This window comes from Gobio gobio (genome assembly GCF_949357685.1).
Source record: "Gobio gobio genome assembly, chromosome: 19".
NCBI classification, from domain to species: domain Eukaryota; kingdom Metazoa; phylum Chordata; class Actinopteri; order Cypriniformes; family Gobionidae; genus Gobio; species Gobio gobio.
In genome coordinates this window covers 4988336-5002834 of record NC_137112.1, presented here as the reverse complement: position 1 = coordinate 5002834, position 14499 = coordinate 4988336, and the positions used below count along the sequence as shown (strand labels likewise).

At 36.4% G+C, this 14499-nt stretch overlaps 2 protein-coding genes across 5 annotated transcripts in view; one reads left to right on the top strand and one right to left on the bottom strand.

Moving 5' to 3' along the window:
- traf3ip2b (TRAF3 interacting protein 2b) overlaps window positions 1-14499 on the bottom strand; it is a 1379907-nt gene that overhangs the window by 1118628 nt on the left and 246780 nt on the right. The gene's annotated exons all lie outside the window — the stretch shown is intronic.
- mfn1b (mitofusin 1b) overlaps window positions 270-14499 on the top strand; it is a 51082-nt gene continuing 36852 nt past the window's right edge. The window contains exons 1-7 of one of the 4 annotated variants that reach the window (XM_079844556.1): window positions 270-350; window positions 6468-6498; window positions 6580-6707; window positions 7748-7883; window positions 7960-8122; window positions 11849-11973; window positions 12058-12166. In XM_079844556.1, coding sequence (XP_079700682.1) covers window positions 6593-6707; window positions 7748-7883; window positions 7960-8122; window positions 11849-11973; window positions 12058-12166 — 648 coding nt within the window. In that variant the 5' untranslated portion in view covers window positions 270-350; window positions 6468-6498; window positions 6580-6592. Of the gene's footprint in view, window positions 369-6467; window positions 6499-6579; window positions 6708-7747; window positions 7884-7959; window positions 8123-11848; window positions 11974-12057; window positions 12167-14499 lie in introns of all 4 variants that reach the window. The other 3 variants (XM_079844555.1, XM_079844554.1, XM_079844557.1) reach the window with 3 other exon arrangements.

Here is a 14499-nt window from a genome sequence, read left to right as displayed (position 1 = left end):
TTTATTTTGAAAGTCGTGCTCTCATCTGAGACTTTTATTTTGAAAGTCGTGTTCTCATCTGACACTTTTATTTTGAAAGTCGTGTTTTCTGACACTTTTATTTTGAAAGTCGTGCTCTCATCTGAGACTTTTATTTTGAAAGTCGTGTTCTCTTCTGACACTTTTATTTTGAAAGTGTTCTCATCTGAGACTTTTATTTTGAAAGTCGTGTTCTCGTCTGATACTTTTATTTTGAAATTCATATTCTCTTACGGAACTTTTATTTTGAAATCCCCGAGATCCAGTGTCATTCGGTCTGTCAGACGGTGTGTTTGTCATGGATGGAGCAGATTTAACATCCCTGTGATCGGGTGAGATGTGTGATTCGCGTGTTTTATAACATTTCAACTGATTATGCTATGATATCGATGCATACAGAAGGAAAGCGAAGTCTTTTAATCCGGTATTAATGATTATATATCATGGTCTCGTGCGCTAACGCTAAAGCTCATGTCACCTCTACAAACATTTGACAATTCAACTAACGTTAACGTTACTGACAGACTATTCAATATTTAGTTTTTATACAACCAGAGAGCAAATTAATAATGTCATAACAGGACTCAGTTGAGTAAATATTCGAGTTAACAGGATATAGTTATACAACTGAACTTTTATGGATATCTTTTTTTTTTTTTAAGTTACGCTACTTTTCTAAACATACGAATATAAGTATGTAATTGTGTATTTGCTTTTTATTCTATAAGCCATCTGGCTGTTAATAATTTTGTCTGTGTGCGTAAAATTACATAAATCATCATCATGAGTTACTTTCACTTTTGTGTTCCTGACATAATTGTAAACTCTTCCATGATACTGTAAGAAAACCATGGTACTATCATAACATGGTACATATCGAACTATATCAAAACATGGTAATGCTGTGGAGTTTCTAGATTAATTAACCTCAAAATCAAAAGCATTATAGAAATAAAAACATTTAACATTTAACTCCAAGGACCCTGATAAAGTGATAAACCCTTTGAAGTAGGGCTGTTTGACGATTAATCACATCCAAAATAAAAGTTTGTGTTTACATAATATATCAGTGTGTGCTGTGTGTAATTATTATGCATATTTGAATACACACGCATATATGTATATATTTAAGAAATAGTTGCATGTATATATACTGTATTTATATTTATATAATTTATATTATAGTTATATTATATATAGTTATATTATATTATATAGTAGAATTTGTTTTACTTAAATATAGACATGCATGTGTGTGTGTATTTATATATACATAATAATTATACACAGCACACACAGATATATTATGTAAACTAGGGATGTCCAGATCCGATCACGTGGTTTCAGACTCGATCGGAATCGGACGTTACCTCCCGATCAGGACTCCGATATATAAGCTATGTATATATATTCTCATTATTTTTTAACACATCTATAGTTATGCGGTGGCACAGAGTTAGAACCTTTTGACTCCACACAGAAACAGCAACGCGTGCGGCATGACATCACTTTGTTGCAGAGATGCTATTGGTTAAATAAGGTGAATTAAATAAAAAATAAGGAACATCATGTATCTTTTTTTTTCGCTCTTCTTTATTCTTTTTTTATGTATTATAGAAGTATCGGATCGGGACTCGGTAGATACTCAAAATCAAATGACTCTGACTCGAGGGCAAAAAAACCTGATCGGGACATCCCTAATGTAAACACAAACTTTTATTTTGGAATCGATTAGTCCAGGTTAATCGTTAAACAGCCCTACTTTGAAGTTACATAAACCACTGCTAAAAGTGGTAAACATTTAAGTATATGTTGTCTGAGCTGTAATAACCCCCCCCCCCCCCCCCCCCAAAAAAAAAGAGGCGCTTTTGAATTTTTTTTTGTTATACATTCAGTTTTGAAAGTGTATGTCTCAGTGCTCTAGCACCCTGCAGACAGTTTTGGCCGTTTCCAGCATAGTGTTGTCAAAAGTACCGACCGCGATACCAAGCCGGTACTGAAATTTTACAAATGTGACGCTTTGAGCGCTGTAATCGTAAACACCTCTGACTGGCCATTGTGCTCATGCCCTCATCGGATGTGTCTGTGATTGGCTACAATGATCAACGCACGGGAGCGCTGGAAAGCACACGGAAGTGTTTATAAGTGTTTTGAAAGCGGGAGCGTCTGAAAGCTCAAGCAGGCGTCGAACAAACGCTCCCGTGTGTATCTGTGTAAGCGCTGTGTGAAAAGCATCATTGATCATGTATATTTATAACATGTTTTTGAAGTGCTGGTCATTGTAGCCAATCACAGACATTTGATGAGCGTGTGAGCACAGTGGCCAATCAGAGGCGTTTACGATTCCGCCCCAACAGTGCTCAAAGCGTCACATTTTTTAAATTTCAGTACCGACTTGGTATCGCGGTCGGTTCTTTTGACAACACTATTCCAGCATATGTCAGCAAACACTGGAAAAATAATTTTGTGACACTGGGATATTGTATTTATACCACTGTATGTGGGCAGAATTGTATAGTGGAGAGATTTGGGTTGGTGGAAATTACTAAGGTAATATTCCTCCCTTCAGATCCATTTGAATAAATCTTGCATACAATTAGGCATGTGCCGGTATCAAATTTTCATGTTGCGATTAATTGCTGAAGCTTTTATCACGGTATACGGTATTATCACGATATTTAAAAAAAGTTGCAAAAAAAGTGTTGTCATACTATAACAGGTTTAAAAACTTTATTATAACAAAAGAACCAAACATTTAAATACAATAAAGCAATACACAAAAATGTATAAAGTAAACAAATATTTGAAACAGATTAAAGTGCTAAAGAATTATAAAGAACAATAGGTAACACTTTACAATAATGTCTCGACAGTTAATGCATTAACATTAACAAAGAGCGAATAGCTACATTTTTACAGAAGTTATTCTTCTTTGATAATGTTAGTTTAAAAAAGCAACTGTTAGTGTAAGCTCAGGTCCATTAAATAATAGTTACAACTTTTGATTTTAATAATGTGTTATTAAATGCTGAAATGTACATTTAACTAAGATTAATACATGCTTTAGAAGTATTTTTCATTGTCAGTTTGTTAATGAATGAACTAATGTTAAATAATGGAGCCATATTGTAAAGTGTGTGATTGAACAACAGTCAGAACATATTCAAACAATATCTAGGGCATGTCATTTAAAACTTAAAAAAAAAAAAAGTTTGAAAATGACTTTAAGTCTTTAAGTATTAGGTTATGTGATGACGAGCACCGGATTGTGATTACTGGGGAAACGGCTGTATTTCTGCTGTTCCATCAGCGCCCTCTGCTGTCTGAAAGTGAATGTGCACTTCAGTGCGCCTTCCACCATGTGCTCGGCTCATGAACGGTCTGTTTACATCAGTGCGCGTTCCTCTTTGACGCGTTGTTCATATTAAACGGTTGACGGGTAAAGTATTCTTAAAATACATTCTAAAAATCTGAATAATTCGTAATAAATAATTATTCACGGTATTTTGAAGTGCCCACGATAACAATATTGTGCATGTTCATTATTGCGGTATATCGTATTACCGTTTACCGGCACATGTCTACATACAATGTGAAACAGACCAAAATCTTTCTTGCTGCCATCTAGTGGAAACAGCCAAAACTGTCTGCAGGGTGCTAGAGCACACAGGGCCTGATATATACACTATTAAAAATGAATTTATAACCAAAAAATCAAAAAGCGCCTCTGTTTTGGGGGGGTTATTACAGCTCAGACAACATATACTTAAATGTTTATCACTTTCAACAGTGGTTTATATAACTTCAAATGGTTTCCTGTAAAATGACACCAAAATGACCCATTGTATGTTGGTATGGGAAGCTTTCAAATTTGGGTAGGACAAATCCAGAGCTAAGGAGGTTAAAGGTGCACTATGTAACTTTTCCGTCCGCTAGAGGTCGCCTATTCAAAACAAAGGCCACGTTTGAGCGCAGAATCCTGGGACATGTGGTCTTCACCTCACAGCCGGTGGGAAAGAATCGGGATAGGACTCGGGCAGAAATCATGTTGATGGATGTGATGAAAGATGAACGCAACACATGCCTCGCGAGCAGCGGGACTTTTATTATGCCACAGTCGCCGGTGCCACTTCCGCTCCTCCGCTCATGAGTGTGAGGAAACGCAGCTCTGTTGATCATATTAGACCAGGGGTGTCCAAACTTTTTAAAAAGGGGGCCAGATTTGATGTTGTGGACACACCGGTTCCTTTTCTATGTATAACATGTTTTTTTTCTTGGAAACATGACAGATTTGACCATAGCTTGAGCTGACAGTAGAATAGCTTGAGATAGGACACAGATGTACATTTATACATATGTAACAATATCTGTAAAACTTTTTGGTTGATAAATTTAAATATTAACTCTATTTTTAGATCACCACAGGTAAAAAAAACACACTGCAAAAAAGGCTTTTCTTACTTTTTTACCTACTTTACGTCTTTTTTCCAGTTAAATCACTTAAATCAAGATGCTTTTATTAAGGAAAATGACATACAATATTTTTTCTTGATTTCTGGGGGGAAAAATGAAATTGAAGTGAGTTTTTGCTTAAAACAAACAAAATTATCTGCCAATGGGGTAAGAAACAAGATTTCAAACAGAAACAATATAATTTTTCTTACCCTATTGGCAGATAATTTTTTCTAATAAATTTTAGATATATCTGGACTAGAAACAAGACAAAAATACTAAATAAGAGCATTTTTTGCAGTGCACACATGACAAAAAGTAGAGTTGCTTTATGATATTTAGTCTATAAACAAATAAATACAAATGCACAAAACTGCAAGTTCATGACAAAAATAGTCTGTAATTTGGCCTTTATTACTCATTTAATACATGTCTAGATTAAAAATGTAATAAAATTAGATATTAACCTACATTTCTGACAAATTACTACAGTTGCAGTTATTGTTACCACAGTAAACCCATGATAAATGTTGGTGAATTGTTGGTTAAAAGTATTCTGACTGGATCGGCTCAGTGTTTCTCTTGATTTGCACGTTAGTGTTGTTGATTTAGTCAGCGCGGTTTCAACTGGCTTTAAACTAAATTAAATCACAGAGAGATTTGCAGCTTGTACCAGACACCTCTACGCCAACCTCGAACGCTTCTCATTGGCTGATTAGTGGTCACGTGATTGAAACACTCACGAGTTGCGCTGTGCACAAGTAATTCCGCTTTTGGCATATTAAAGCTACACTGTGTAACTTTTTTAGTTTATTCTTAGCTAAAAACACTTGGTTCTTTCAAAAATATATGTGCTCATTAATGTATATATACTTCTTTCAAATAATAAAGTATTCTCGTAAGTTTATAATATGCCATTGAAAATACATACGGGTGAGGGGTTCGAATGCGGGTCGCCATGTTGCCCCTCCATCTTGAAAGTACATTAGCCAAAGAGGGACATACCCGTAAATTCAAGCTTCGCCTTTGGTGTTTTAACACTCGATGGCACCGTGTCCAATGTGGACGAGGTCGAACTGGAAGCCATGTTAATCTTGGACTAAATCGGCCACTGTAGGAGTTAAAACGAAATCGGAATTGAGAGGAACAGAAACTAATATTCGCTGGATGGTCATATACCTTTTCACCACTAGATGGGGGAAAATATCACACAGAGTAGCTTTAATGTTTCCCAGGCCTAAAATCTCGTACTGCCACCTTGTGTTGACATTGTGAAACTGCACGATTTGTAAATTATGCTTGGCGGGCCACATATAATATATTTTAATAGACAATCTGCGGGCCGTTTGAAATTTATCCCCAGGCTGCATTTGGCCCGTGGGCTGGACTTTGGACACCCCTGTATTAGACACATCTGAGTGTGTGTATGATGGGATGGCGTTACTCTGTGCGTTCTCTCAGCGGCTGCTATGACACTTGTTAACACTGCAGTGAGAGTAAAGCGTTTCTGCAGAATAAAACCGCAAACCGAGGGGAACGCGGATATGATGTCATCGACAGCCCACGCCCTCACACGTCCCGGTTCCTCGGGTAAAATAGCAATTTCTCACGATTTACAAATAGTTGAAAACATTTGAGATATTGTAAGTACTCAACTGAACAAAATATATAACACTGGCCTAGTGGTTTTTGGATATTTTACTGTGAAAATGTTACATAGTGCACTTTTAATCGTATATTTGCATTTTACTCTATAAGCCATCTGGCTGTTAATAAGTTTGTGTGTGTGTGTAATATTACATAAATCATCATCATGAGTTACTTTCACTTTTGTGTTCCTGACGTAATTGCAAACTGTACTGTGATTTCTGTTTACATGATACTCAAGAAAACAATGGTATTATATCTTATTATCATGCTATGGTACGTTTTAGTTATTGAGAAGAGTTTCCAGAGTAATTCACCTCAAAATCAAATTTCTTTTTCTTATTTCCCAGTTTCGACAGCTCTGATGTGTAAGACTTGAAGGTAAGAACGAGTAAACACATTTACATCGAGTCTCCTGAATCTGCTGTGATTTTTCATTGGACGTTTCTGAAATATTCCCAGTACAGGTGTGGAAATGGAGCAGTCAGATCATTCTCCGCTGAAGCGCTTCGTGCTGGCCAAAAAGAAGATCGGCGAGGTCTTTGAGCAGCTCTTGGTTTACGTTCAGGAGGGCTCGGAGTTTGTGAAAGGTAAACTTTGATTTGATTTCTGTGAGACTAAATATATCCAAACACACACTTCGAACATTGCTAGTAGGGCTGGGTATTGACACCAATTTCACATTTCGATTCGATTTCGATTCACAAGCTTTCGATTTGAATTTCGATTTGTTTCGATTCAGTTCAATATGGATTATTTTGGATATGTATCAGGTATAATACATGGAACGTTTTCTCAAGGAAAACAAATTTCTGAATGTTGTAAACTATGGGAGACAGTTGATACTACATTAGCCTACTAATATTGAAGGTACAAATCAACAGATTTGTATACAAACACTTAAATAATGTTTTTTTTTATATATAATAATAAAGTTATAATATTAACGTTACAATTACATAATCATAATTCTACTCCAATTAGGTTTTTGAAATATAAACATTTAAATGGTGGCTGCATAAAAACTTGCCAGATTTATACATGCATTAAATATTGAAGAACATTGACAATCAATAGTCTATGTAATGTGATGCATATAATTAGCAAAATTCTCCTCTCTAGAGTTAATTTTTCTAGCTGACTAACGAGTTTATGGACACTGGATATGGTTTTTCTGAGGAAAATGTGACGTTACATGACATTGTTTACTTGTAAGCCGTTTTACTCACATCTTTCTGCGGTTGAAACACTGATTGAGTTATTCTATGTGACATGATACGGTATTCATGATTTTGAATTTTGTAAAAAAAAAAACGACGTAATTTGAAATCTGAGACTTAGTTTCATATCAATAGTAAAAAAGCACAAAGATTATTGCGATTTATTGGATGGGATGCGCGCTACAATGTTTATTTCATTCATAACTGAAAACAGGATGACTAATCGATTCTTGGGATTTAAGAATTGAATGTTTTGTAAAAGTGAGAATCGATTAAAATCGAGAAATCGAAATTTTTTTACCCAGTCCTAATTGCTAGGTCTAATACGGCTAATGAGTAGGATTGGTTTGTTAGTTTAGCTATTGTCGTATTTGCATGTGTTGTGTTTATTCTCTTGTGTTTGTCAACAGAAACCTCTAATAATGAGTCGCTGGAGAATATTGCAAACAGGAGCCAGTTGGATCAGATACAGGAGTTCACGGGCAAACTGTCCACCATTAAAGAGGTGTTGTCTCGCAGGCATATGAAGGTGGCCTTCTTTGGCAGGTAAGAGTTTTGTGTTTGACCAGAAGTTGTTTCGCTTTTAGTTTCGCTTTAGTAAACATGTCCGTTATGTTACTAGAACAAGCAATGGCAAGAGCACCGTGGTCAACGCCATGTTGCATGACCGCGTGCTGCCCAGCGGCATCGGTCACACCACCAACTGCTTCCTGAGCGTGGAGGGGACGGATGAAGACAAGGCCTTTCTGAAGACAGAAGGATCCGAGGAGGAGAAAAGCATCAAGGTGAAGACAAGTGCAGGGCTCGACATTAACGCTTGTCCGCTTGTCCGGGACAAGTGGATTTTTTAAAGGGGCAAGTGAAAAATAATTTTACTTGCCTGACGGACAAGTATCCTGAGTAAAACGTCAAAACAAAAAATAACCAGAGAATCACCAAAGTGCAATAATGATTCTGATTCAGTGTAAGTGGAGATCGATAGTGGATAATATAAAACGAACTGACGCGTGAACAAGGTTGAGCTGTTGAGGCTCGTGCAGCCTCTCGAGGAGAAAATCGGAAACAAATGAGCGCCGCTCATACAAAGAAACTCTGTTAACATACACGGTTAAAATTGTGTAGTTTTTATATTTATAACATATGAGTTAGTTATAAATATAAAACGCCAGTTCCATAAACAATTATTTAACAAAGTCACTTACATTTTAAATGCAGTATGGACTGTTTTTGTTCTATTTCAGCAGCGAAAATAGTTCCAAACAAATATCACAGCAGAACCGTAACGCATCTCACAGCAACAGCGTGTGTTACTGAATGATTCAGCGTTTTAATGAATCGGTTGAATCAAAGATTCAATCACCTATTCGTAAACGACCATAGACAGTAAAGTAAACGACCGCCAAATTCTTGAATGATTTAGCCGTTTCACTGAATCGACTCTATGGGCCCTATCTTGCACCCAGCGCAATTGACTTTGTACACCGACGCATGTGTCATTCCTATTTTGCACCCGCGCAAAGCGCGCTTTTCCCTCCACAGAAGCACGTCGCTAAACTAGGGAATGAACTTGCGCTCCCTTGGCGGTTCAGCGCAAAAAAGGAGGCGTGTTCCGGCGCAAACAATCCCTGGTGCTATTTTGCTGTTCCATTAAACAATTGCGCCACTGACCAGAAAAAACCTAGTCTAAAGTCAGTGGCGCGTTGCGCGTTGTTCATTATGCTATTTTAAGGGCGCATGCTTGACCATAATGTATAGCGTGCACAACGCGCATACACTTTGCTCATGTAACCTACACAGATGCAACAGTTATTTTTGCAAATCATAAATTGTTACACTAAAAAAATATTAACACATGAGATGACGGAAATCATTGTGGTGTGCCACGAAGATGTGAAAAAATAGGCATAAATCTAGCTTACAAATTATTCAGGCTAATTGTAATAATTAAGTATAAGACCTGTTTGCCCAATAGTGGCAAGACATATATGTATATAAGGACATCTGACAAATTGGTTTGTCCGTCAAGAACCAGGAAAAAAAATCGACTGAAAAACTGAAAAGACTGAAAGACTGAAAAAAAAAAGACTGTGAAATCACCTTTACCATAATGTACAACATTACAACTTCACTTCTCTGTCTTTCACTGCTCTTACAAGCACATCAGTCTCCTCGGCTGTGAACCGCTCCTGGCGTGCGCCTGGTAAATACGCCATAATAATAGCAATCCATAATGGAATTTGCGCACCTGCTTTTACAGGGAATGTTGGATGACGCTCTGATTGGTTTATTCACGTTACGCCCAAACCACACCTATGAATAATGAAGCTACTTCAGACCAACCCATTTTAGATTTGCGCCGGGCGCAAGAGCCATTTATCCCGCCGGGAAAATAGCAACAGCGCCGAGACCCGCCCACAAAGTTACTTGCGCTTCGTGCTTTGACACTTGCATTTCAGATCGTTAAAATAGGGCCCAATGACTCGCTCATTAAGACGGTCACATGCTGCCACCTACTGGTGGTTTAGTTTCATTTTTTCAACATTTTCTTATTTGTATATTGAAAAATATTTAAAATAATCTTATAACATTATTTAATGCAGTTGTAATTTTTCAGTGTAAATGATTTAATTGAAATTGGGAACAGCCTATAATGTCTTATTCTAATCTTAATTTATAGATAAAATTTAAGAATATAAAAGGAAAGCTGAAGCATATCCTATATTTAATAAGATTATGGAAAAATGCCCTTTATAAAAAAGTAAAAAATATCACAAATATGCATATATAAATATTTCAAAGCTGATTGAACACTGGTGAGAATATTGCTTCAGAATAGATTATATTTATGAAAAAAATCCGAACAAGCAAATTTTTTACTCTGACAAGTGAATGACAGATTTACTTGTCCGAAGGACAAACGTGTGAACAGGCTTAATGTCGAGCCCTGAAGTGCATGTTTTCTCTCAGAATGTATTCAATATACACCGATGAGGCATAACATTATGAAGTGAATAACACTTATGATCTGTTAGTGGGTGGGATATATTAGGCAGCAAGTGAACATTTTGTCCTCAAAGTTGATGTGTTAGAAGCAGGAAAAATGGGCAAGCGTAAGGATGTGAGCAAGTTTGACAAGGGCCAGATTGTGACGGCTAGACAACTGGGTCAGAGCATCTCCAAAACTGCAGCTCTTGTGGGGTGTTCCCGGTCTGCAGTGGTCAGTCTCTGGACTGGCTATTGAAATATGAAGTGTTCATACACACAAACTCAAAGCTCTTCACTACAACACGTTTGGTTTAACTTGTGACAGAAATATATTACTGTTGTACAGTTGGCTATACTTCTCACAGTTTGTGAGCTCCTCTTGTTACAGTTTTAATAAATTATTCAAATGTGAAAGTTATATGATTCAATTTATCACACATACTTTTTGATGTTTAAAATGTAATTAAGCTGTTGACTCAAAATCTAGAAAAATTTAAACAGAAAACACAGAATTTGGGAAGAAGTGATAATTTGGAAAATAAAACTTCTCAAAGTTTGGTTTCAAAAGCCCCTGTTATTGTTAGTTTTAATTAATTATAAAATTGTAAAACTGATTTTTAAATCAATTGATTAGATTTATTTTTTGAGGATTCAAATTGAATTAAGGTCGTTAACTCAAAATCCAGAGAAATTAAAACAGAAAGCACAGAATTTGGGGGAAAAATAAAAGTTTGGGTGAAAAAAAAAAAAGAAGAGAAAAAACTTTTTTTTTTAACAGTTAGGAAATCAATTGATTAGTTATAGATTTTGATTATTAGAATTTAAGATAATTGATTTTTAAAATAACGTTTAAAAAAAAAAAACCTTTAATTTCAAAAGTTTGATTTCAAAGACCCATATTGTTTATTGTTAAAATTAATAAATTAAGTTGTAAAAGTTTTATGAAATCAATTGATAATATACTTTTTGGTGATTAAAATGCAATTAGGACAGAATACGGAAAAAATAAAACAGGAAAACTGAATTTGGGGGAAAATAAAAGTTAAAAAAAAGTTTTAATCGTGTATTCAATTATAAAAGTTTTATGAAATCAATTGATAACATGTGCACTATCAATCTACCTTTTTGTATTTATTGCACAGCATATATGTTCAGGGATGATAAGCAGACATGCTATTTAGGACTGGATGTAACTTTTGAAACTTTGCGGTAAAAGGGGCTCTCCTATTGATTTTGTCCTATCAGTGTGGCTCTCCTGAAAAAAATAGCGAAGACCACTGGTTTAGATAAATTATTAAATTGTAAAAGTTTTATGAAATCAATTGACTTTTTGATGAAAGTAAGCCATTAACAGAAATCCAGAAAATGTAAAGTGGGAAACAAAATGGATTTCAAAGGGACCTTCTCAATGGATCACATTTTGCACAGTCGCTTGCGTCACCAAACTTGCACAAATGCTGTTCATCGTTATGAATCTGCTTCTTAAAGTTCATGTGATGAAGATCAAATGCACTTTCTCTCTGCAGACTGTGAATCAGCTGGCTCACGCCCTACATATGGACGAGAGTTTGGATGCTGGATGTCTCGTGAAAGTCTTCTGGCCCAAGACAAAGTGTGCCCTGCTCAGAGACGACCTGGTTCTGGTGGACAGGTACACTTCCATCAGCCCTCAATGCTATTAATACGTCACATTGTAGTGCAGTCTGAAGAGTAAAGATTAATATTTGTCTTTCAGCCCTGGAACTGACGTGACCACACAACTGGACAGCTGGATCGACAAGTTCTGCCTGGACGCTGATGTGTTCGTGTTGGTGGCCAACTCTGAATCTACACTAATGAACACGGTGATTCAAAACGAAGCTAATCATGGCGTGAAAAACGCTGTGTTGTTAAGCTGTCACACATTAATCTGACTAATTTGGACTGGCATGTGATGTCACATGGTGTTGAGTGTTTGTAGTGCGCTAATATGGGAAAGTATGCAGAGGAGGAGGGGTTGCTCAGCGTTTGGTTGCGTTCAGTTCAGAAGAATGCAGTGCTGCGTTTAGATCACACACACACACACACACACACACACACACACACACACACACACACACACACACACACACACACACACACACACACACACACACACACACACACACACACACACACACACACACACACACACACACACACACACACACACAGGCTGAACTCTGCTCATACCCACTGAGGCATGCCTGCTATCCCAGGATGCTTCAGTTGATTTCAGGGCCTCTCTCGGGGGATTTTCGTAAAGGGCAGATAAGCACTCCATTGTAAATAACATCCCCTAATGTTCGGGCATGGACAGACATGAAGAAAGCTAGATTATTTGTACCAGGGTTATTATAGTTACTAAAACCATTTTAGTTACTTGAAATAAAATAAACATGAACTGATATAAACTATAAAAAACAACTTGAGTTATTTAAAGCTACACTATGTAACTTTTCCGTCCACTAGAGGTCGCCTGTTCAAAACAAAGGCGTAGTTTGATGACGGCACGTTTGAGCGCAGAATCTCTGGACATGTGGTCTTCACCTCACAGCCGGTGGGAAACAGTCAGGATAGGACTCGGGCAGAAATCATGTACATGGATGCGATTATTAACGTTACTGTAGTCTGAAGTAGAGCAGGACAGAGTGTTGTGGAGCTGAGCAAGGCCGCAGGATTGAAGAGCGGGACTGTTATTATGGCATAGTCGCTGGCGGGACTTTTATTATGACACGGTTGCCGGCGCTACTTCCTCTTTTCCAGTCATGAGTCTGAGGTAACGCAACTCTGTTTATCGTATTAGATATATCTGAGTGTGTTGAAAAGGAAGTTATGACGTTCGCTCGGCGGCTGCTATGACACTTGTTCACACTGCAGTGAAAGTAAAGTGTTTCACTGAATAAAACCGGAGACCGAGGGTGACGCAGATATGACGCAATCGACAGGCGACTCCCTCACACGCATAGCCCACACGTCCCGGCTCCTTGGTTAAAATAGCAAATTTCTCACGATTTACAAATAGTTGAAAACATTTGGGATATTCTAAGTACTCAACTGAACAAAATATATAACACTGGCCTAGTGGTTTCTGGATATTTTACTGCAAAAATCCTACATAGTTCACCTTTAAACAAAGGCAGCATTTCTCAGTTTCATTTAATTGATCTTGATGTACTAAATGACTAAATAAAATTAGTAAAAACTATATGGACCTATTAAAAAAAAACAATAAAAATGTCAAAAACTACTTTACTAAAACCTTAATTAAGATTAAAATGAAAACAATGTATGACCTGAAACATTTATTGCGGCACACTGCATACATATGGAGGCGTTTAACTAAATTCATGGAACGTTGCACTAAACAAGTCAAAGTATTAAGAAATTTAAGTATAGATGAGTAAATTACGCGAGAAAAACATTTTAGATGTGAAATCTGAATCAGAATGTGAAACACGAAATGAAATACACTTTGAGATGAAATGTAGCTGATAACATGAAAGAAAGAAATTAACAAAAATAAAAATTTTCATACTTTTTCATATTAAATGGGAAAACAATTATTTCACGCCTTATTTATTTCTTCTTGCGAACCATTTGTACTTTTATTGATTTATTGCTAAATTCCATTACTTATTTAATAGTTTATTTATATATTTATTTATATATTTAATTAATTTAGTCATTTACATCCCTCCATATACATAATGTTTTTAAATATTTATTCCCTTCTGATTCAACCAATATTTCAGAGATGTCCATATATCAATGTTTTGGATATTTCTTTTTTTCCCCCTCATTATTTTCATTTGATTCATTTCTGTTTAAAGGTACAATATATAAGATTTTTGGATTTAAAAATATATATATTTTGTTGACTTGTGTACTTACATTATCCCAAATGTTTCCAAGAATGTTTAAAGGGTTAGTTCACCCGAAAATGAAAATTCTGTCATTAATTCCTCACCCTCATGTCGTTCGACACCTGTAAGACCTCCGTTCATCTTCAGAACACAAATGAAGATATTTTAGTGTAAAGCTGATGCTGAGAAAGGCTTCAGATAGGCCTCCATTGGCATTCAGTACATTTACACTCACAAGACCCATAAAAGGCACTTAAAACGTCATTACAAAGTCCATCTCACCACAGTGACTC